Genomic DNA, 22327 nt, shown 5'->3' with positions numbered 1-22327 from the left:
TCGAGTATTGAATCAAGTAATCAAATAAGAATTGTTGCCATTATCTTGCCATTGTCTCTGCAATTATCTAATAAAAGATTATGTAATCTTGACATTAGAAGTTTATTAGACTGGCTAATACACATTTATTTACTACATTGCCCTATGCTTGCTGTGTTGAGTTGGTGCATTTTAGGCACTTTTTCTCCATTTTCCTGTGTAGTTTTCCAGCAGATTTAAAAATGCCAAATCGAAGAACGGAACTTTTCTTTGTTCACCTAAACACCACACGTCACGTTAACTAATAAAACACAGCTGCACAGAGAAAACAGAGGGGCCAGAGTCAAGTTTACTTAATAAAAGCTGCAGGAAAACGCCTCACTGTTGATTTTAAAAGAATGAGAAGACGTTACTTGCCCAAGGGTTTTTAGTAATCAGGTTACTCAAGTTAAACGAGGAACCGTTTCGGCCCTAGACCAGCTACATAACCTCCACTGCATACTTAAATAAAACCAATATAACTATGATAGTGGCTCTCTTTCTTTACAAAAGAGCAAATAAAAGTACTGAAAGGGGTTAATTCAGGCCCGACCCTGAATGTGAGAAAATTCACATCATAGTCTTTCTGATAATGTCAAAACTTGGAGCTTGGAGCTGCTTTTTCCAAGCATTAATCAGTTCAAATGTTTTTATTGGTTTGATAAGAGTTTCTTATGCAGACTGCAGATAAACGTCCTAAAGGACTTGAAACTTTTGTTGACCAGATCAAAAAGCTCTGGTCTTACCCACCAGTGGCCGTTCAACTAGATTGGAGACACTGTAGACCAACAAGAGCTTTCAGGGTCTGATGAAGACGATTGCAACATCTTCCTACACCAAGCTTTATGTATGAAAATTAGCATCAGAAAAATGCCATGATAAAAATAAAGTCAGTATAAGTCTACAGAAGACATCATAGATCACCCTGATGACAACAGTGACTCTGTTTCATTGGGTATTCTTCCAGAATCTGCTGCTTGTTGATGTATTTAGTTAAAGATAAAATGAGCCTGTTGTTTATTTTTAATTGGATAACCAATGTTCCAAAGATATACCTTATCCCTGCTTCAAATTATTTTGGTAAAATACCCCCTCGATCAAAAGATCACAGGTCAGAATTCTTGTACTGCAAGTCCTTGGAGTGATAATAACAGGATAATATTTATAGATTATATCAAAGAAGAAACAATTGTTAAAAGGTAAAATAAAAAAAATAATCAGTTGCTTATTTCCATCCGGAGTGTTTTGACTGACATAACGCTTGGGGGTTGTTGCCGGTTACCCTGTTGTACCATTGCCTGTCGTTACCCGTTGGGGTTACGGTGATCTGACCTTCGAGTCCCCTCCCCCGATGCCGCACTCTCCCTTGTCATACCACCATCTGTTTTTCAATTTGTCCAACAGGCCCTGCTCGTTCAGTTTTAAAACTGCCAAGTTAACAGGGTTTCTACGGGGATGATAGCAATGAGGGATAGAAGGGATACTACGCGTTAATGAGTAAAAGACTGCCATTGTGAAGACAGTAACATCAGTACATGTGTGGACTCATGACAGGCGTGTTATTGGTAGTGTATTCAAGAAATTAGATTCTATAAAGGAAAAGTTCACTGCTCTTCAACCCGGACCTTCATAAAATGTTGTTTCCCATTGATTAAAGTTCTGCAGATACTATCACGTGACTTTCCTATTACTTTATAATTCAGCCGTTCAAAATACAATATGGAAGCGTACTTTCATCAGAATCGATCATGTAAGCATTTGCTCCAGGTCAATGCCAATGCACTTGATGTATTATTCAGCATAGCACTTGCCTAAGGCCTAGGCACGTAAGTTGCAACTGTATTTGGCTGGCACCAGCTGCTTTATTCAAGCTTAACCATCACTGGATCATACTTCAACTGTTAGACGTCCCATTAATTTGGGCTAATCTTGATGGTCCCTCTCATTGTTCCAGATAAGATTCCTGTGATTATTAGGTCTGATCAACTGAATCCAACTGTCCAACCATTTGTGAAGACAGATTCATCCTTCTCTTCGGTCTCTGACTCAGAAATATCCCAGAACACATGACTTGAATCATTGGTACCAGTGCTAACTTCCAGAACACGACCGTGGTAGTTTGGTTGCACCTTCGAAGATGTGAAAGGTCGAGGCTGAGCAAGTTGACAGAGGAGTTGGTTTGAGGCAAATTAATGAATCATCACTGACTCTTGGATTGCCATATTTCTTTGGGTGGGAACCCCATTACCTAAAGCTGGAAGATGCTGCAGCAAGTACGTCTTGCACTTGGTCAGTAAAACTTATTCATTCAAGGGATTACCGTCTTTAACAGGAAGTAGTCAGTTGTCTCGAGAGATCTGGCAAGAAATGTGACTTTTCCTGTCCCAGTGAGATCATTACCCCAAGGATAGGCCAGGTCTGTTCATGCCATAATGAGGCATTTGTCTCTTAAACTATATCAGGGTTGGTCTAAAACATGATGTTTGAGTCAGAGTGCACTGCTTCTGTGACTTTGACTACCTCAGTGGTTTCCAATTTAAGAAGGGATTGAGTTTGACTGTGGTGGTAAAGCTTTAAAACAATATAATCTTGGTTCTGACCCTAACTGTAGATGGTTGATTCTAGGAACTCTATGGGTGCATCTCAAAGCTCTAAACTGCCATTTTAACTTGCGTCCCAAAGCTCTAAACACTGCTGGAGGAGGGATAATCGAGGAAACACAAGAGCAGACTTTGCGGAAGTCCTTTCTCTGACAGACACGCCCCCATATCCAATATCATTCACCGATTGGACACTGCAGCAGCTCGGATTTAACCGAAACTTAACATCAGCTGAGTTTAATGACAGAGAAAAGACAGACCTTAAAACAGTCACTAAGGGTGCCCTGAAACAGATCATAAACATATATCGGTTTCTAAACAGTCTGTATGTGATGAGCTGAGATTGAAAAGTGTTTGATGTGAGTTTTAAACACAAAATACTGAACGCAAAATCATAAATTCAATATAACAGAGGAAGGATTATGTTATATCTGATTGTTTTTGTCAGATTTACTGTCTAATGAAATAGATTTATAGAGTCTAATATCATAGATAGAATATATATGAATGATCAGTTATTCCTCCTGTTAGTTTCCCCATTTCTTCTCGTTTTCTTCATGAGGAGAATAAAAGGTCTGATGGTAAAGTTTGTCTGTTAGTAAAAACACTTGTTATATTTCCTGTCAGGTTAATATAAGGCTGATCATTAATGAACTAGGGGTTTGAAACGAGTTGCATTGTTTCTATTCTCCCTTGAAGTAATAAATAATTTAATAATGAGGCATTTTACTGATGAATAGATCCGTGATGCTTCAGGACAGAATGAACAGAGACCAGATTCTCTTCATGTGCAGGTGTTTGTTAAACAGGTAAACACAGAGACAGAGCTCTGTTACTGTTTATATTTACCAGAGTTATTACAGTGAACATGTGTGTAGACACAAACAGCTGTTAATGCCGTCATCAAAAACCGACGTTGCTTCACGTGACGCTCCGGAGGAGAGGAAGTCTCATTTCTGTAAATACAAATCTCCTCTGTCCTCTCTCCTCTCGTTTCATTTCCTTTCATCTCTGGAGGGTGCACGTTCCAGTGTTTCTTTACCTTCTGGCTTGTTGTTTTTGTTGCTTAATGTCTTAATTTTGCATTTTTGTGCAGACAATGTTTCAAATAATTCCACATACACAGGAATGTGTTGGCGAAGGATGTGTCTGATGGTGTATAATGGTGTAGATATCTTCAGCTCCCAAAGGGGGGCACTGAAGACAAGTTTGGGAACCCCTGGAGTCCCCTGCTTTCAGACTGAATGGGGATTCTAGAGGGACTAAAGAGGATTGAGGAGTACATCGATGGCTTCTCCTCATGACTTCGATTTTGTATTTCTTCTTTAGCTGGTGTATGACCAAGTGATCAGCCGGAGGGTTTGTAGCTGAATCCAAAGATGGAAAACAACATTTTAATATGGTCTGAGTTGAAAAACATGTGTCTGATAACTGACTACTGCACAGCAAACCTTGATCCAACCCTTGCATGGATTTCCATTCATACACTGAAACATAAAGCGGGAACAACAGTCAAATGTTTGTGTATAAATACTTAGTGGCATGTAACGCCAAATGCAATCACAAGGGAAATTTGTCATTTACACTTACATTACGTTAAAAGACAAAAAAAAACATATCCTGTTGTTCTGCTTTACATACCAGTAAAGATCAAAGCTGAAGAATCGTAAAAGGTAGCAGTGATGTTGTTGGCTGAAGAAACATGTATCAATAAAATGGTTTACGATGAGCCAACGAGTAGTTACATCTGATGGATTAATTTGGTTAATGCAATGACAGCCACAGTTAAAAGGAGTTCTTGTTCCTCAGTACATTGTGTGAAATCACACAGTCCAGATGAAATGTGCACAAATTCCAAAATGATATGCATCTAGGTACCCTCTTTGTAGAAGTTAGGATGAGGTCACTGACACTGTCCTGTCGTTAAAAAATAAACAACATTTCTCAAAGTTGTCGTTGAACTTTGGTGAAGTCTTTCTCACTTTGATCAGTTACTATCTCCATCATTCAAGGTGAATTAAGCATCAATGATTTAAATTAAATAATCATATCAAAGGACAAAAAATTAGTTAGAATTTGATGATCTCATCTGGACTGGAATGGCCATAGACTGTGTAATAAAGATGGATGACATGACAGCCGCCAAAGGGTGAAGCCAAAACACTTGGAGCTCCCTCTGCTGACTTTAGAATTAAAATTCAACATGGTCTTTGTTAGTCAAAGTGTTATTTCTTTTTAATTCAATTGGATTTTTTTATTTGATGCTATAAAACCAAGCCATGATTGACAGCTCTTTTGACCAATGAGGCTTCTGAGGTGCTGTGCGCACCGGATTATCACAGTAGCGGAGGAATGGTGAGAGGAAAATTAACAAACACCAACGCAAGAGTCATTAACCGTAAGCGTCTGCTTCAAACCCACACAAGACGCTGTTGACTGGACCTCAGAGATTATTTGTGGGTTCAATGTGTGTTTTTGGCTTGCACAGGGATTAGGAGGTCAATATCACAGCTCAAATAATCCCTATAGCATAGACCCTGGCTCCAAATACTGTCATTACTCACTTTGGGGGTCATTTGACTTTACTTTTGTAAAACAGGAGGAGGTGGAGTCGCATCTTCCATCTTTCTATACAGCTGATCGTCAAACTTCAGTAACCTGAGTTTTAACATTGTCTTCTGGGAACAATACTCTCCAAATGATCCACCAAGAGCAGTACCGCATTCATTGTTTGTCTGGGTAACAGTGACTCTTTAGGTACATCTGGTGGTGGTTGGTGGTACATGACATTGTTAACTGTTGGTACAGAGAGCCGGTCAACCCAGAGTACAGAGTCTGTACAGTTAGACCTAAATATGCTCAGTTGCTGTTAAGTATTTAAGTAGCTTGACATGACTGTGTTGCCTGGCAACTGATACCAAAAGCTGAAACCTTCTTGTTCTTTGTTCAATAATGGTGACTGATTTTGCTCTCCATATTTGCAACTCTATGCACAGACACAAAGAAAACAGCAGCCAAAAGGTGAGAACAGAATGTAAGGTCAATATTTTGGCGTGTTTTGTGGTATGTGTAACACTGACTGGCGTCTTCTGAAGCTACACACAACGTTTTGACAAGCGATTAATTTCATACCACAGGGGAACATACAGTGATGACATTCAGCGTGTTCTAATCTCATTTTTGGAGTAATTTCTCCATCCTGGACTCTGGGTTGGCTTTAAATGCTGATGTAAAGCAGTAAGAATGAGAACGAGATGTTCTCTCACAGAACACCTGATAAAAAACATGGACAATGTTCACTGATGTCTGAAACAAAGAAGTGAAAACATAACTTTTCAATGCTGCTGTCAGGTAAGAAAATAATCTCCCAAACTCTGCTTTCAGTAATATTCATATTTTAACTCAATAAGGAATAGTTTCTCTCCGTCCAGATGAACCATGTTAGTTACAGCTAACACAAAACCACTTCAACACCAAGCAATTTCAGAATGACTCAATTTGTATACAGTTAAACTACCAATGAATAATTCAGAGTTAATAACCTAACCTCTTGTTCATTGTCTTCAGCAGATAAAAAAGAAATTGAGAGGTTGTAAAGTAACGGGGTGAGGATAAAACGATTGTAAATTGGGTGAGAAGTCAACAGATAGGCTAGCCATTGTAACAAAGGATCAAACATAGTCCTCATTAAATAACTGCCTAAATGCGGAATGATATCGACTAGTCTTTGTCTAAATGTAATAAGATACAAACGTATCGTATATTTGTGGATTTTTATTACATATATATATATAAAATAATAAATAATTGTGTGTGAATCAGCAATACGTTTGTGAATCTTGTTTTTTAATTTGTGGATTTGTTTTTACATTTTTATAGAATGATATACATTTGTGTGTGAGTTGAAATACATTTGTGAATCCTTCTGTTTGCATTTGTGATTTATGAGACAGTTCTGACTCCATATGTGTATCCCTTACGCCTGAACAGACCGTAAGACTTCAAAATCCGTTTTAGGTGCCGTTCTGAGACAATCAAGTGGTGACGATCGTGCAAGCAAAGCCGTGATATATTTATAAGGCAGCCCAAGGTTGAAATACAGCTCAACTAACTGCTGTACTGTCATTTTTAGATCGAAACTGGTTGATCTCCAGTGCTAACTTAGTATCTGGTTCGCATGTGAAACTTTCTCGTACGCACAAGAAAGTATCTGGTGCTCACGAGAAAGTATCTGGTGCGCATGAGAAAGTATCTGGTGCGCACGAGAAAGTATCTGGTGCTCACGAGAAAGTATCTGGTAGCGCACGAGAAAGTATCTGGCGCTCACAAGAAAGTATCTGGCGCTCACGAGAAAGTATCTGGTGCGCACGAGAAAGTATCTGGTGCTCACGAGAAAGTATCTGGTAGCGCACGAGAAAGTATCTGGTGCGCACGAGAAAGTATCTGGTGCTCACGTGAAAGTATCTGGTGCGCACGAGAAAGTATCTGGTGCTCACGAGAAAGTATCTGGTAGCGCACGAGAAAGTATCTGGCGCTCACGAGAAAGTATCTGGTGCGCACGAGAAAGTATCTGGTGCTCACGAGAAAGTATCTGGTAGCGCACGAGAAAGTATCTGGCGCTCACAAGAAAGTATCTGGCGCTCACGAGAAAGTATCTGGTGCGCACGAGAAAGTATCTGGTGCTCACGAGAAAGTATCTGGTAGCGCACGAGAAAGTATCTGGTGCGCACGAGAAAGTATCTGGTGCTCACGTGAAAGTATCTGGTGCGCACGAGAAAGTATCTGGTGCTCACGAGAAAGTATCTGGTAGCGCACGAGAAAGTATCTGGCGCTCACGAGAAAGTATCTGGTGCGCACGAGAAAGTATCTGGTGCTCACGAGAAAGTATCTGGTAGCGCACGAGAAAGTATCTGGTGCGCACGAGAAAGTATCTGGTGCTCACGAGAAAGTATCTGGTGCTCACGAGAAAGTATCTGGTAGCGCACGAGAAAGTATCTGGCGCTCACGTGAAAGTATCTGGTGCTCACGAGAAAGTATCTGGTAGCGCACGAGAAAGTATCTGGTGCTCACGAGAAAGTATCTGGTAGCGCACGAGAAAGTATCTGGCGCTCACAAGAAAGTATCTGGCGCTCACGAGAAAGTATCTGGTGCGCACGAGAAAGTATCTGGTGCTCACGAGAAAGTATCTGGTAGCGCACGAGAAAGTATCTGGTGCGCACGAGAAAGTATCTGGTGCTCACGAGAAAGTATCTGGTGCGCACGAGAAAGTATCTGGTGCTCACGAGAAAGTATCTGGTAGCGCACGAGAAAGTATCTGGCGCTCACGAGAAAGTATCTGGTGCGCACGAGAAAGTATCTGGTGCTCACGAGAAAGTATCTGGTAGCGCACGAGAAAGTATCTGGTGCGCACGAGAAAGTATCTGGTGCTCACGAGAAAGTATCTGGTGCTCACGAGAAAGTATCTGGTAGCGCACGAGAAAGTATCTGGCGCTCACGTGAAAGTATCTGGTGCTCACGAGAAAGTATCTGGTAGCGCACGAGAAAGTATCTGGTGCTCACGAGAAAGTATCTGGTAGCGCACGAGAAAGTATCTGGCGCTCACAAGAAAGTATCTGGCGCTCACGAGAAAGTATCTGGTGCGCACGAGAAAGTATCTGGTGCTCACGAGAAAGTATCTGGTAGCGCACGAGAAAGTATCTGGCGCTCACGTGAAAGTATCTCATCCAAAAAAAAAATTCTGCACATGTCACTTTAGGGGCTCCGTAGGTTGTCGTTGCTTCAATATATATATATATATTTTTGTCTCGCTCGGCAACATGGAAAATAGATGGTGAAGTTTTTCATAACATTTCTCAATATTGGAACCATCAGCCATTGTCTAACATGATATACTGTGTGTCTCTGGCAGTGACATAGATATTTTTTGACATTCTGATATGGCCAAAACTTAGCAATGAACAACTTCAAGTTAAGGCCTTCTTCTCGGAATGTTACTTTTTTTTCCTCAGAATTCTAGAACACCTGCTGTTGCTCTCCATACTGACTGTTTTTCCTGCAGGCACCAAAGCCTGCTGATACCTGATTGGTCGATTCTACTCAGACTACAGACAGAGACCGCAACACTTTTCAGACTAAAATCAAGACCCTGAGATACAGAACATGTTTATGCAGAATCTGTAATCACAGGTTAGTTTTAGCTGAAAGTAAAAAGCTTTGTCTGGTCTGTCCCCAAGAGAAGAAGAAAACTACTTTTACAATGTTTGTTTGTTGAATGGAGGTGTAGTTCCATCATTTCTGATGGTACGTTCCAGGAATTCAGGAAATCTAAACGCTGATTGTCTTTAGTGACACAGCATCAAGCAGAGTTGTGTCTCAGTGTAAATGTTTGATCTAGAACAGATTGTTAGCTGCTCTTCATGCAGAAATCTGTTTATAGAGAGAAATAAATCCTCCTCAGATTACCAACCATGGTAGCTGTGGTGTCATTACGCTGGATTGTGTTCCTCCTGCTTTTGCTCTCCACATAGACTGTTTTTCCTGACAGAGGCGGTCACTGAGTCTAAGCTTTTTAGGAAGTGCTCTGTTTGCTTTTGTGCTGTAAATATGAGGTGGTAGTGTCAATTTCTTGATCTTTAGGGGTATGAAGTTTTGGTTTGATCAGCAGTCCAAAAGTAAGAGCAGAATTTGGGAGTCATTTTTGAGTTTTTGTTTATCTGACACCAGCAATGCAGATAGATAGATAGATAGATAGATAGATAGATAGATAGATAGATAGATAGATAGATAGATAGATAGATAGATAGATAGATAGATAGATAGATAGATAGATAGATAGATAGATAGATAGATAGATAGATAGATAGATAGATAGATAGGTGGATAGATGGATAGATGGATGGATGGATGGATGGATGTTTGGATGTTAGCAGTATTGTCAGTATTCTGGCAGACAGACAGGCAGCTTGGCAGTCAGGCAGACGTAACATAACAGATTACATGACATCAGACAGGTAAACAGGCAGACAGATCAGAAACAGGCGGACAGACGGAAACACTGAGACGGACAGACAGATAAACACACATATGGACAAAGACGTACAACAGACAAAAGAGAGAGAGAGACAAGACAGACAGGGAGACAGATTAAGACACTTACAGTCGGACAGACAGACAGGTGACAGACAAACACACAGACAGTAAGCAGGTTTTAAAATTAACCCGTGATGTTAGTTGTCCACTATGAGCTCTTTGAACTCGACCAAACAGTTTGAATATAAAGTTTTAAGAAGATGTGTTGTGGCTGCATTTGTTATGTGTTGTTTGCTCTATATTCTTCAGGAGGGTAAACCAGGTCATCGTCAGTCAAACAACAAGGCCAGACTACACGGTCTGTCTATCTGTCTGTCACGATGGTCACCGTGTCAGATTAGGCGACCACAGAGCCACAGATTTGTGCCGTGACTTGACCCTTGTGCTTCACTGGTTAACAACATTGACGTGATGGAGCACATCATAAGAGGTGAGAAAAATCAAACGCACTAGAGTTTCTGTCGAGAGATTGTCGTTCACTATGACACACTACACGGGATATGACGATAGATTTTTCGGGCTGGAACTGTCCTGAATAGGGTTTGACTGATATTGGTTCTCCAGGGCCAATACTGATACCAGTTACTAATATTTCATGAGACCAAAATTAATCAGTAATAGTACAGTTGTGTCACACAGTCCAGTGACATCTGGTCAATCAGATCGTGTTGTCGGCGGGACATTAGTTGAGATAGACACATAGGGGAAAGTTACACTAGCAGCGGAAGGCAAAGTAACCCATTTTTATTCAATTAAGTTTATCAGTGTTCTGTTAAATAAAACACAGATACAATTAATGAGATGACTATCGGTCGATTCACAATGACAAGTTTTCTTTGCTGTCAAAACAACTTTTGTAAGTAAATTAATTTTTTTATGAGCAGCGGTTACGGTCGTTGGCATCATTACTTGATCTAATTCAAGCTTTAAAGTGGTTCAAATGCTGTTCCTGGGGAAGCATTGGTGTTAGCAAGCTAATACTGTTAGACTGAATAAAATATCAGTCACAGAAAACATTTTATTTCAATGAATACATCTACATTCAACACTTTCATGGATAAAACTATAGAACGTTAACTTCAATAACTGATTTTAAAATGGAATTTAAACCAGACCTCTAGGCCTTAAAAGTCATAAGTCTGGAGTCCTAATATGCCATAACTGTTCAGTTCAAAGTGTTGAGTCCGTACCTCAGCACCTGGTTCAGTACATTTAAAGTTAAAGCTAAGAAAACAAAATCTATGAAAGAAACTGTCTTCTTAAAAGACAGCCCAGTGAAATAAATGAGTGTGTGGATGATATTTTGGTTATAATTAGGTTTGCATAAGCCTATCCCTGATTGGTCTAACTTTCAGCAGAAACAGACGAACAGGACACCAACATTAACCCCACACTGACAGTTCCCTGTTCAGAGTGTACCTGAGAGGTGATCCTTTGGGCGTGGCTACTCCGTAGCCTTTGGAGTCCAGGTTGCCTCCCACTTTCATGGTGTCGCAGGGCTTCCTCTGCTCAATGTACTCGTTCATGGAGGACTCCAGCAGGTAGGCGTACTTCCCCTTTGACTTCCTGACTCTAATCACTCCCTCATTGGTGTTTTTCACAAACACAGTGGGGTCGGCACTCCGCATGTACGACCACATCTTCTCAAACACTGCTATCTTTGACCTCTATGATGGAAGCGGACAGTAAAGACAACAAAAGCTTATGTAAAGAGGATGTTGTTCAAAGTTGTACAATTATAGAAATAAGTTTCCACCTTTAATTTGAACAAACGTCTCAGAAAATCACAATAAGAAAATGGAAGTATGTTTACAAAAATGTTGTTCACAAACTGTATCAGGACTAAAAGATTGGGCATGTTTCCTTGAGCTCTTTTTGAATCTAAAAAATGTTGTGACAAGCTACCTACCTACCTACTAACCTACTGACCGGACCGTTAACTGGACAAACATATGGTAGACTGAAACCAGGAAGTATCAAGTTGTCCTCACCCTGAAGAACTCTTTGGTGGAGCCTCCGTCCAGGGTCCCGTAGGCGATCTCCGTCTGCTTGGCCAGGTCCTCTGAACCCTCTATGGGGGACACCATCCTCTCCACAGTGAGGAAGGCTGCCAGGTTGGCTGTATAGGAGGAGATGATGATGAGGGTGAAAAACCACCAAACTCCTCCCACGATTCGACCTGAGAGAGACCTGTAGAGATTGGAGAGCAGGAAAATGAAGATGTTTATTGAAAAAGTTATCACAGACACGGACTGCTGGAGGGTTCATTACAACTAGTAAAGAGTCACAGGGGATCAAACCATCAGCTGACAACAACAACAACAAGAACAACAAGAACAACAAGAACAACAAGAACAATAATAATAATAATAATAATAATAATAATAATAATAATAATAATAAATAGGAAAAAAATAATAATAAGTAAATGAATAATAAAATATAATACAAATCTAAAGGTATACAAATGTTACACATGGTGTGAATAGTTAAAGAAAGAAGTTTAAATAAAAGTATGTGTCTGCATGATTCTATCATCAAACATAACCGACCAAGTATCAGTCTATGCAGATGAAATACACCTTTACATTAAACTCTAATGCACAATTCAAAGCCTTGAAATGAACAGATTCAAAGCAGAGAACCAGCTTGTTTTTTATTGTTATCTACCCAGGATAGTGTCAAATAAAAATGCTCTCTCATCATAAAATGATTGGTGAAACATTTCACGATAGATCTTTTGGTCCTGCAAATTTAAGAACAGAAACCTTTCTGAAGACAAAGTCATCTCTCTGACTCTGTTAGTTTAGGTGTTTTACTGTTATGCATTTCATCTTTTCTTTAAGACAAAACTGTGAAACCTTGGAGGGAAAATTGCAATATTTTGTTGTATAAATGAAACTAACCTGACTTGACTAAAGAAAACTAACCGAAAACCCAAAGTATAAAAAAAGAGTAAATATTACTAAAAAGTTTTACATTTCCAACCAGTTATTTGAGAACAAGCTGTGTCAGTAAAAATAACATCCAGCCATTAAAAGTCATGCTACTTTACCCAGGAGCCTGAAGTCAGTTTAGTCAACAGACCTGATTGGTTGCAACACATATGTGAGGTTGTCTGATCTGATGACAATAATAGGAGTTACTGTTAATTCGTATTTCCTATAGTAGGTGTAGGCTGACAGCTGAGGCTGAATAAAGAAGCAGGGGTGGCTCTGCCTGCAGGGAAGCAGCAAACACTAACAAGCGTCCATACATCCTATCAGCATCAAATACACATACATACATCGACACATTCAAACACAGATACTGTACAGTCCCCAAGGCACAAGCAGTCTAAAGGTGACCCTGTGTAGTACATATAACACTAAAACACACACAGACACGCAGACACGCAGACACACACACACACACACACACACACACACACACACACACACACACACACACACACACACACACACACACACACACACATTTGGATTGTGTTAGCATGAACAGGGCAGAGATAGACAAACCTGTATCTCACAACATGGTTTGTCAAAAGCCCAAACCATTTGATTCTCATCAATACACATATTTTGAAATGTAGTTTCTGTTAAGTTTATGTGGTAATTAAAAAAGTTAGAAAAGGTTGATAAAAAAATAAAATCAATCAAGTCAAGTAAAATTTTCCACCCATAAATGGAGCACCGCCTGCAAGATAGTTCAGGCAGACAACTTGAGCTGCGCTCATTCACACTGATGCTACATCATCCTCCCTATCAGCTGATCTCAACATCCTCTCATTTGGCAGTCTATTTAAGCTGCAGGTCTCCCTGTCTCTGCCTCTGCTTTGCAAGTGCTCCTGCTGTCCTGCTCAGTGATGTGTGTAAACTTTGTACCCACCTCCTCCCTGGCATCCACCTGCAGGCTCCGAGGGGGGTTAATCCTATCTCATTGCTCCTAAATGTCTGCATTTAAATAATCTATCATGAGTAATGAGGTTCGTAGCCCATACGCCAAACACAATACTGTATGCTGCAATAAACTTTATCTTAAGTAAACGTGAGTTGTCTGACTGAACTACTATTAGTAAAGGAGAGAGCAGCAGAGGTTGAGTGACATAAAGAGGAAGTGAAGAGAAGGAGCATCATTTATGAAAACAAGCAGTGAACATGAAATATGGCTTCTCTGGAGCAGAAAAGTGTGTTGTTAAAAATGAGGAAAAATAACCCTTATTGTTGGTGTGGTATATGAAGTGGTATCAATATGTTTGGTCTTTCACTTTTTTGTTTTCCATCTGACCAACCAACCAACCATCTGACCCACCCGACTGACCAACCAACAAACCAATAAACCAACTAACCGTTAAACTGAACAACCAACCATCAAATTGACCAATACAATTGCCAACAAACCAACTAATAATTAAACTAACCAAAAAACCAACTAACCAACCAATTAACCAACCAACCAACCACCAAATCAACTAACTAACCAACCAATTAACAAACCAACCACCATATCAACCAACCAACCAACCAACCAACCAACCAACCAACCAACCAAATCATGCAATTAACTAACCACCAAAACAACCAACTAACCAACCACCAAATAAATCACCAAACTAACTGAACAACCAACAAACCAACTAACCTTTAAACCAAACAACCAAACATCAAACGACCAACTAACCAACCACTGAACTCTGAACTATCACTAATACATTCAGATTATTCCAACAGTTAAAAGGTGAAGCAGTGAATCACCTTTGTGCTCAGTGACAGTGTGTAATGTATAAGAGGACCTCTGACTGAAACAGCGCTTTAATGAGGTTATGAGGAGTACTAGTACTGAAAAGGCCACATTCAGTGACACACTCCTGCATACATTAACCAGTCTGAATATATGAACAAAACTATACACACACAGATCAAATAATATACTAACACACACACACATGTGCGCACACACACACACACACACACACACACACACACACACACACACACACACACACACACACACACACACACACTCAGCTCTGCAGATCCAGAATAGAAAGTGCCTCAGGCGTTCACACAGCAGTAACATACAGCTAACCCGGCAGCATGTCACACAGGATTGTACGCGTTTCATTTAAACATGCATGCGTGTGTGTGTGTGTGTGTGTGTGTGTGTGTGTGTGTGTGTTTGTGTGTGTGTGTGTGTGTGTGTGTGTGTGTGTGTGTGTGTGTGTGTGTGTGTGTGTGTGTTTATGATGGTACGTCTGCATTAATAAGTACTATATGATGCTATGGCTTTGTATGTACAGTACGTACTGTATGTATGATTGTATCTCGGTCTGCGATTGAACTTCTGTTTCTGAGGAACCCTTTGTCCGACGTTTTTTTTCCCAGTTAGAGGTTAGAATTGAATAACTTATTCTGCAGGTGTGTAGAATTTAAAGTATGAGTGAATGTAAACACAGTGATCATCTAAGTAAACATCATGCTGTGGTGAAGACAACTTGATACTAGGGATTGCGACAATAAGCTCATTAGGAAAATGAGGTAGAATGAGATCAAAGCAATACAATGAGATCAGAGCAATAGAATGTGATCAATGCAATACCAAAATATTTGAATCCAGAGACTGGGTTAAGCTGAAAGGTTAAGCTTTTATCAAAAGTGTCTTTGTCGATATATTCTAAGCGAGGGGAGTAATCAAAAATCACGATTTTCACTGTGAGTATAAAAACAAAAAAAACGGAACTTTGAAATACTTCAGGAAGATTTATTAACTGTACTTCATTAAAGTATTGGAGTTGTGTACGAGGTATGTTAAAGCAGGAGTCTGACCTTGGTGAAATGTCACAGCCCTGCTGCATGAAGGCCCCAAGTGAAAACCAGAGAGAGTTAAAGATCCCAAAATCATTGGTGTACTCTGGACTCTCCTTCTCTTTCTGCTGGTTCTGGTTCTGGTTCTGGACCTGAGCCTGGGAGTATCCTGAGAGAAGTAGAAAAATAAAACGTAACAGCCGCCCTGTTTGGTTACAAAAAACATATATAATAGCAAAATAAATGATGAGAGATACCCGGAGAGTGAGTGAGCTCAGAGGAGGAAGTGGGCAGAGCTCGCCGAGAAGAAGAAGAGGGCAGAGTTTCATCTTCATCATCAGACTCATCACCTTTCCATTCATAAGGACTAAACCGACTCACCTGAGAGACACAGAGACACAGGCTTTGACATTACAAGATGCACTCATTAGCTCTTCACACACTTTATGAACACACTCACCAGGAAGAGCACCACGCTGACGCCAATGTAGGCGAACACAATGCACATCCAGATCTCATAGGCCAGTGGGTCGAGGAAGGAGAATACGCCAGGTTTGGACTTGGTGGGCTTTTTAATCATGATGGAGATTCCCAGAGACATGAAGGGTTTGGTAAAGTCGATCACCTGCTCTCGAACCAGAGTGATGGTCAGTGGGGCAACCGCTACGTCAGCTTTCTGTAGTGAGAGACGGATTTTAAAACTGTTGGAGATATGTTCACTGCCATGTTTGTCAGTGGTGAGAGCACATAACATCCATGCACACCCTCAAAGAAAGCAAGTGATGCATTCCTGTCAAAATAAACTAACTTTTATGTTCTTACCAAAAGAAGGAAGGGAAAATGAATTTTTAAAGCAGGCAGACTTCTCACAAACAGTAGGGGAACAAGCTCTGATCATCCCTCTATGTGTTTAAAGTCTCTCGCTCACCCCATACACCAGCTCTCCAACCATCCCGTTCCACATCTTTGATTCAGCGTCTCTGGCTCCGTACTTCCCGTCTCCCACCAGCTCGAGTCGGTAGGTGAAGCCGACATGCTTGGCGATCTCGGAGGCCAGTTCAGCACAGTAACCTTCGTATCTCTCATTCCCCACATACTGCTCGTGGTTCTTCTTCAGCATCATGTAGGGAGCCTCCTGCACGGACACAGATGGTGTTTACAGGCAGACGTCAGGATTTAAAGGACAGAGCTGTCAATCATCTGCTTTAGTTTGTCTGGGAAATAAAAAGAAACAGGCAGATATGTTGATGAAAGTCTAACCAGGATGGTGGTGACAATGTACGTTCTGTTCTGCAGACCGTAGAACTCCTCAACCACCGGTTTGTAGATAGCAGTGCTCACGTAGCCTCTCCTCTCGTTCCAGTAGCCGATCTGAAGACACACAGCGGAGTTACACAAAAAACATTGTCCGCTAAGTTTGCTGCTCTATCTTTAACGTGGATAAGGCTAACTCTAAGAGTGATGCACACAAATGCAAAGGACCTATACTCTACTGTTTTCTAAAGGTGCTTTGCAACCAGAACTTTTAGTTCCAGGAACTACTCTTCACAAACTAAATGCTTCCCTTGGCCCATTGTTGTCTGCATTTCCATCGAGGCCTGAAGTCCTGTGGAGATTATGCAAATCAGGCTGGTGACATATGGAGGAGCAATACAAGTAATTCAAAGGTCCCCAGAACTGTTTGGTCTGATATCACCTTTACTTCTCTGTCCTCTTTTAACTTCTGGGTACTGCTCGTTCATCTCACCTTAACTCCACCAGGTAAGCGGGAACAGAAGGTTTTCTGGTTCCAGTGTTCAACAGAGATGAGACACCAGACTCTGTGGCTGGTAAACTTTGTTTCATCTCAAAGCTACAAAGTAAACATAATGAAGTTCCTCTTGATTACAGGATAACTCATTGAGTGTCGCTCTGTTGTCTGATGGCGCTTTAAAGAAAGCCGTGAGTCTGCAGGTTTTTAACCAAACAAGCGCTGCAGCAGCTGATTTCACTGATAATCACAGTGTTCATCAGAGGAGAGGGAGCTAATTATTGAAACGAGCTGATGTGGTGAAAAGCTGTAGATTCCTGCGACTCTGCAGCAAACTTCTGCTGGAGTCAAACTAACTAAACAACAAGCAGCAGTACCTTCCTAGACCCCGTGTGGCTGAGCTCCATCACATTCAGGGTGTAGTTGGTCCGATGTCCTCGCTCGTCAAACTGAACCCAGCCCGTCAGCCCATCCAGACGCACCTATACACACACACACACACACACACACACACACACACACACACACACACACACACACACACACACACACACACACACACACACACATTACGATGACTGCACATGCTCTGTTAGAACCATAATTCACAAATGCATGGCTGCTGTTATGTGTGTATTATTCACCTGCTGTAGGGCTCTCTGTATGTCGATGCCCTGACCCCACGGAGCAGGAGGGTTGGCCAGACACTCCCCTGCATTGCCGCGCCGAGAAATGTCGATCCTCTGCTTCCGTAGGTTCTGGAATGCTGTTGCCATGACAGTGACGCCGTCGTAGGTCAGAGCTCCTGTGTACTGAGGACGAGAGTGAGGATAAGCAGAGAGCCGTTAAAGGTATTATCTTATGACCTTCAGCTTAGTCTGTTTCAAATAGAGGCCCCTAAACAATGGTGATTTATTTCTCTACAGTAAAGTGCTTCCAGGGACGACCATCACTCAATTAAATAAATCAATACAACCAAAACAGTCCAGCATATTTAACCTCTACCTGTTGACACTGTGGCAAAAACCTTATTCTCTGTTAGCATTCTAATCCAATAAACAACATGGAGAAAAGGTTTCAGTATTACTTTTAAATTATTTGGAGAACACATGACTTAAACTAATAGCTGAGCGCTTACCGGCAAAGAAAAGTATAGAGGAGGAAGCACAAGGAGCTGAGCGAAAAATACATCAACCAAACTGAGGAAGATGGACACAAAGCAACCAACAACCAATTCCCCAATACTTAGAGTTAACTCATTGATATCTTTAGCTGGAAGCCAGGTAATAAGCAGGTTCATATAAAGTGAGTGGGTTGTGAAAGCAAAATTGAACCCTGCTCACCCCATCAGGATTCCAATCCACTTTGACCTCCCGCTCACTTTATATCTTCTCCTTCATAAACGCTCCTTGAATAAAAAATGCTTATAGCTTATATTTATGAAAACCTCAGATGTAATCAGAAAAAACGGACATGTACTGTTTAATTGCAGAAATACTTCTTTCTTTACTTTGCATGCTTTGTTTAAGGGCTTGTTTTTAGTGCTTTCAGCGCCCTTCACCTTGCCTTAGATCTGTTTGCTTTAAGTGATGCAGTCAGGACCACACCTTACCTGGCTTCTTCAGATACTCTTATGCATCAAAACCTGTCCTCCCCTTTTCTCTTCACAGTCCCCATCCCTCCTTCCTCCCCACCCTTTTATCTTTCTGTTTCTGTCCCTCCTCTTATCCATAGAGGCCTAAAGGGGAAGTTGTCCTGCCTTGGAGCAACAGCAGGTCCCCTTATAAGCTTCCCCAAACCAACAGACAAAAGTTAAGCGTTAACTTCAGACTAACAATTCGATAAAATCAATAAATCATTGTTACATTAAATTAGCTTTAACTGAAGGAAACTCTCGACCTGCAGTTCTCGCCCCTTTAAAAAATTGCGTGCAGGTTAGACACGGTAGCCAACCACCTGCCATTGTTTGGGACAAAGTTGATATCCCCCCCCAAAAAAAAAAAACAGCTGGCACTGAAGGCATTGAGCACTAAAACATATCTTTATTGGTTTTGTACCAAAAATGGGCACAAAAAACATTATCAGTGGCCCTAATTAGGTGATCATAATTACATACTTACACTTTAAATCTCCTGTGAGGAGTTCATAGCTTCTTACGAAACACATTTGGATTAGTATTAATGTTCACACAAAAAAAAGACCACCGGCATGGAGATATTTCATTTTACTAGTTATATTTAAAGTCTGAAACTTCTACCTCGAGGCAGATGTCGGACAAAGTGATTCACAGTATGCAGTGGAAACAGCCCTTTTCACATTTTCCGCTCTTAACGAGGGAGGTATCTGACATTTAAAGACAGCAGGAGGAGATTACTCCGTTGGAAAATGCATTAACACATTTACAGGACAAAATTAGCACAGTGATGAGAGGTACTGTTTGTCCACAGGGGGCGCCAGATTAAACACAAACTAAAAATGCATCACAGAAGTTCTTAATCCTGTTCATACTCAAGTTCAGCATCTCTTTTTCATTCAAGAGCCCAAGTTTGTGTGTAGATGTCTTTGTGTGTGTGTGTGTGTGTGTGTGTGTGTGTGTGTGTGTGTGTGTGTGTGTGTGTGTGTGTGCATGCGTGCATGCGTGCGTGCTTGCGTGCGTGCGTCGTGCGTGTACCCTGAGTCTCCTGCGGGCCAGTTTGAGGTCTTTGTTGTCAAAGTCGAGCCAGTCCTGGTTGATCTTCTCCACGCCAGGATCAGACCAGTTCACCAGCTGAAATCCCGTCACATTTGGACCGAGCTTCTCAAACTCTGTCATGTTCATATCCATGAAGCCCTAAAACACACACACACACACACACACAAAACACACACACATGCATCAGTGTGTAAAGTTTTAACTGGACAAACTGCAATCAGGTTTCTTTCTAGGAAATAGTCGGACTCACCAGATTATTCAGGATGTAGTGGTAGTTCTTCAAATTTCTTTTCTGACCTGCAATCTGAGCCAGAAGAGAATAAATGAGATTCTAATTACATTTTTCTGATGTTTCTAATGATGATAAAAAGCATCTATTACACATTCATCTCACTCCTCTCAGTGTGTGTGTGTGTGTGTGTGTGTGTGTGTGTGTGTGTGTGTGTGTGTGTGTGTGTGAGTGTGTGTGTGTGTGTGTGTGTGAGTGTGTGTCCTCTAAAACAGCTGCTAATTGGAAGACTTGATTCGTCTTTGAGGAATTAATTGCCCATCTTCAGCTTCAGGAAGAGATGCAGAGAAAGAGAGAAGGATGGCAGAAGAGGAGGGAAAGAAAGAGGGGGGGAAGGAGATGGAGATAGAGGGAAGAGGACAGTCATGAAGAAGAGGAGGAGAGGCAGCTGTAGAGAGGAGGACAGGGAGGAAGCAGGTGTTGGCTGCACTGTCCGTCTTAGGTCCAGCTCCTAATGAGCACCAGTCAGCAAACGTTCATGAACACAGCTGCTCTGAACGCTACTCACTTCTAGATGATGGAGGGAGGAAACTCTGTGCAGCTCTCCTCCCCTCGTTCACCTCCTCCTCTCCTTCCAAACACTCACATTACACCAGAAAGAAAAGTGATATTCATCACTAAGGATGGGGATTGTAAATTATCCAGCCCTGTTTTTATTGCTTAGAAAATAAATTACAGTATTTTCAACTGTCAACTTTATTTATCTAGTTTGTTGCCAAAACCTTTTTCTTTTTTTTCTTGATGTTACTGACCCGACCTTGAATGATTTGATTTATAGTCCCTGGTGAGTTGTTTGGCAACTCTCCTTCACATGCCCATCGAGTTTCCTTCTTTGTACTTTTACGTATGAATAAAATAATGGACCAGTCCAACTCACAAAGCATATTGGGCTCCTGGTTATTAAACTGTCCATGACGTTCTGCAGCTCTGTGCAGCCTGCTCTTGTTTTGTGTCTAATGGAGGAGATGAACTGTCGGCATCTCCACTCTCTGCTGGACTGAGCTGAACTGAGTGGAGCTGTGCTGGGCGCTCTCATCCTGACAGCACTCAAATCTGCCCACATACAGACAATGAGCTGATGTTGGCCTTCCACCAGATCCATGTCCGGTCCGTTTCTGATCCATTGCAGTCTGGCTCCGTGCTCTCTTGGAGCAGGGCTGCTGGACAGCTGGAGAAACGAGTTCGAGTATTTCCTGTGGTAATTACTGAATCAAGGATTCTCCTCCTCCTCTCCTCATCCATGTTGCCTTTATCATCGACTGAAAACTCCTGACCTGTTGACTCCAGGCCTGGCTCCGCTCATCATGACGGTTTGTTTTTGTACTTAAGTGAAATACAATCTGGTGATAAAACAGAGTGTTTTATTCTGAAAATTAACCGGATGTTTTCATTTTGTTTTGGTGACTAACTTCCTGTCCCGCTCAATCTGCTCTGTTGAGATTTATGAGTCATGCTCCGGGATCTGGCAAAAATAGAAGTCTTGCGTATCTGATCCGGAGGGCTCTGGTGCGCCGGATCAGAAATGCAGTCAGAACGCAACGGAGCAGATCCAGTGGAAGTTAACACAGACACTGACTGGAATAGAAACCCGTTGCTGTGATGGATCAGAGACAGACTAGACACGGATCCAGTGGAATTTGGCACTTCTTGCCAGTTTATCATGAAGTCAATTCATGACAGTTGCACAGGATAAGCAGAAGCAATCCTCCTGTGAGTCAGGCCCTGAATGGATCTTTAAGTTAGAATTATTATCTGCGAAGCCAGGAATAAACAATATACTAAAAATTAATTAAACATATTGAGCAACAGTCTCATTAAGAGACTCTGAGTGATGCAAAGGGTTGGTTACCAAGATTTATGTTGAGTTATGAAAGGTCCAGGTAGTCATTGGAATAAACATGTAAATATGCCAAAAGTAATGAGAATCAACCCTTTAGTTTTACTCAGCATCATCCCACAGCAGATCTAAAGCACCACCTGATACTTTTGGAACCACACAGTAAAACTACAGTCGAGCTTGACACCGCCTGATAGTTTCAACATAAAGTCAAGTCAGCTGAAACCAAACACCTACAGATTCAAAGC

General features: G+C 41.3%; 1 protein-coding gene and 1 long non-coding RNA gene across 3 annotated transcripts in view; one reads left to right on the top strand and one right to left on the bottom strand.

Annotated features, from left to right (window-relative positions):
* LOC117813357 (glutamate receptor 1-like) overlaps positions 1-22327 on the bottom strand; it is a 100796-nt gene that overhangs the window by 17956 nt on the left and 60513 nt on the right. The window contains exons 5-16 of one of the 2 annotated variants that reach the window (XM_034684525.1): positions 20204-20257; positions 19933-20091; positions 17906-18073; positions 17639-17743; positions 16772-16882; positions 16440-16646; positions 15972-16187; positions 15769-15892; positions 15533-15680; positions 11699-11897; positions 11127-11374; positions 1351-1465 (exon numbers count right to left, since the gene is read on the bottom strand). In XM_034684525.1, the coding sequence (XP_034540416.1) occupies positions 1351-1465; positions 11127-11374; positions 11699-11897; positions 15533-15680; positions 15769-15892; positions 15972-16187; positions 16440-16646; positions 16772-16882; positions 17639-17743; positions 17906-18073; positions 19933-20091; positions 20204-20257 (1854 nt within the window). The remainder of the gene's footprint in view (positions 1-1350; positions 1466-11126; positions 11375-11698; positions 11898-15532; positions 15681-15768; positions 15893-15971; positions 16188-16439; positions 16647-16771; positions 16883-17638; positions 17744-17905; positions 18074-19932; positions 20092-20203; positions 20258-22327) is intronic. The other variant, XM_034684524.1, reaches the window with a different exon arrangement.
* LOC117813358 lies at positions 5538-11366 on the top strand. The gene is made up of 3 exons (XR_004631401.1): positions 5538-5639; positions 9957-10137; positions 11063-11366. It is a non-coding gene; the product is annotated as an uncharacterized LOC117813358 (long non-coding RNA).

The sequence above is a fragment of the Notolabrus celidotus genome, chromosome 5 (genome assembly GCF_009762535.1).
Source record: "Notolabrus celidotus isolate fNotCel1 chromosome 5, fNotCel1.pri, whole genome shotgun sequence".
Classification (NCBI taxonomy): Eukaryota; Metazoa; Chordata; class Actinopteri; order Labriformes; family Labridae; genus Notolabrus; species Notolabrus celidotus.
The sequence above is the reverse complement of the archived record's forward strand: the minus strand, read 5'-3'. Positions and strand labels throughout refer to the sequence as shown.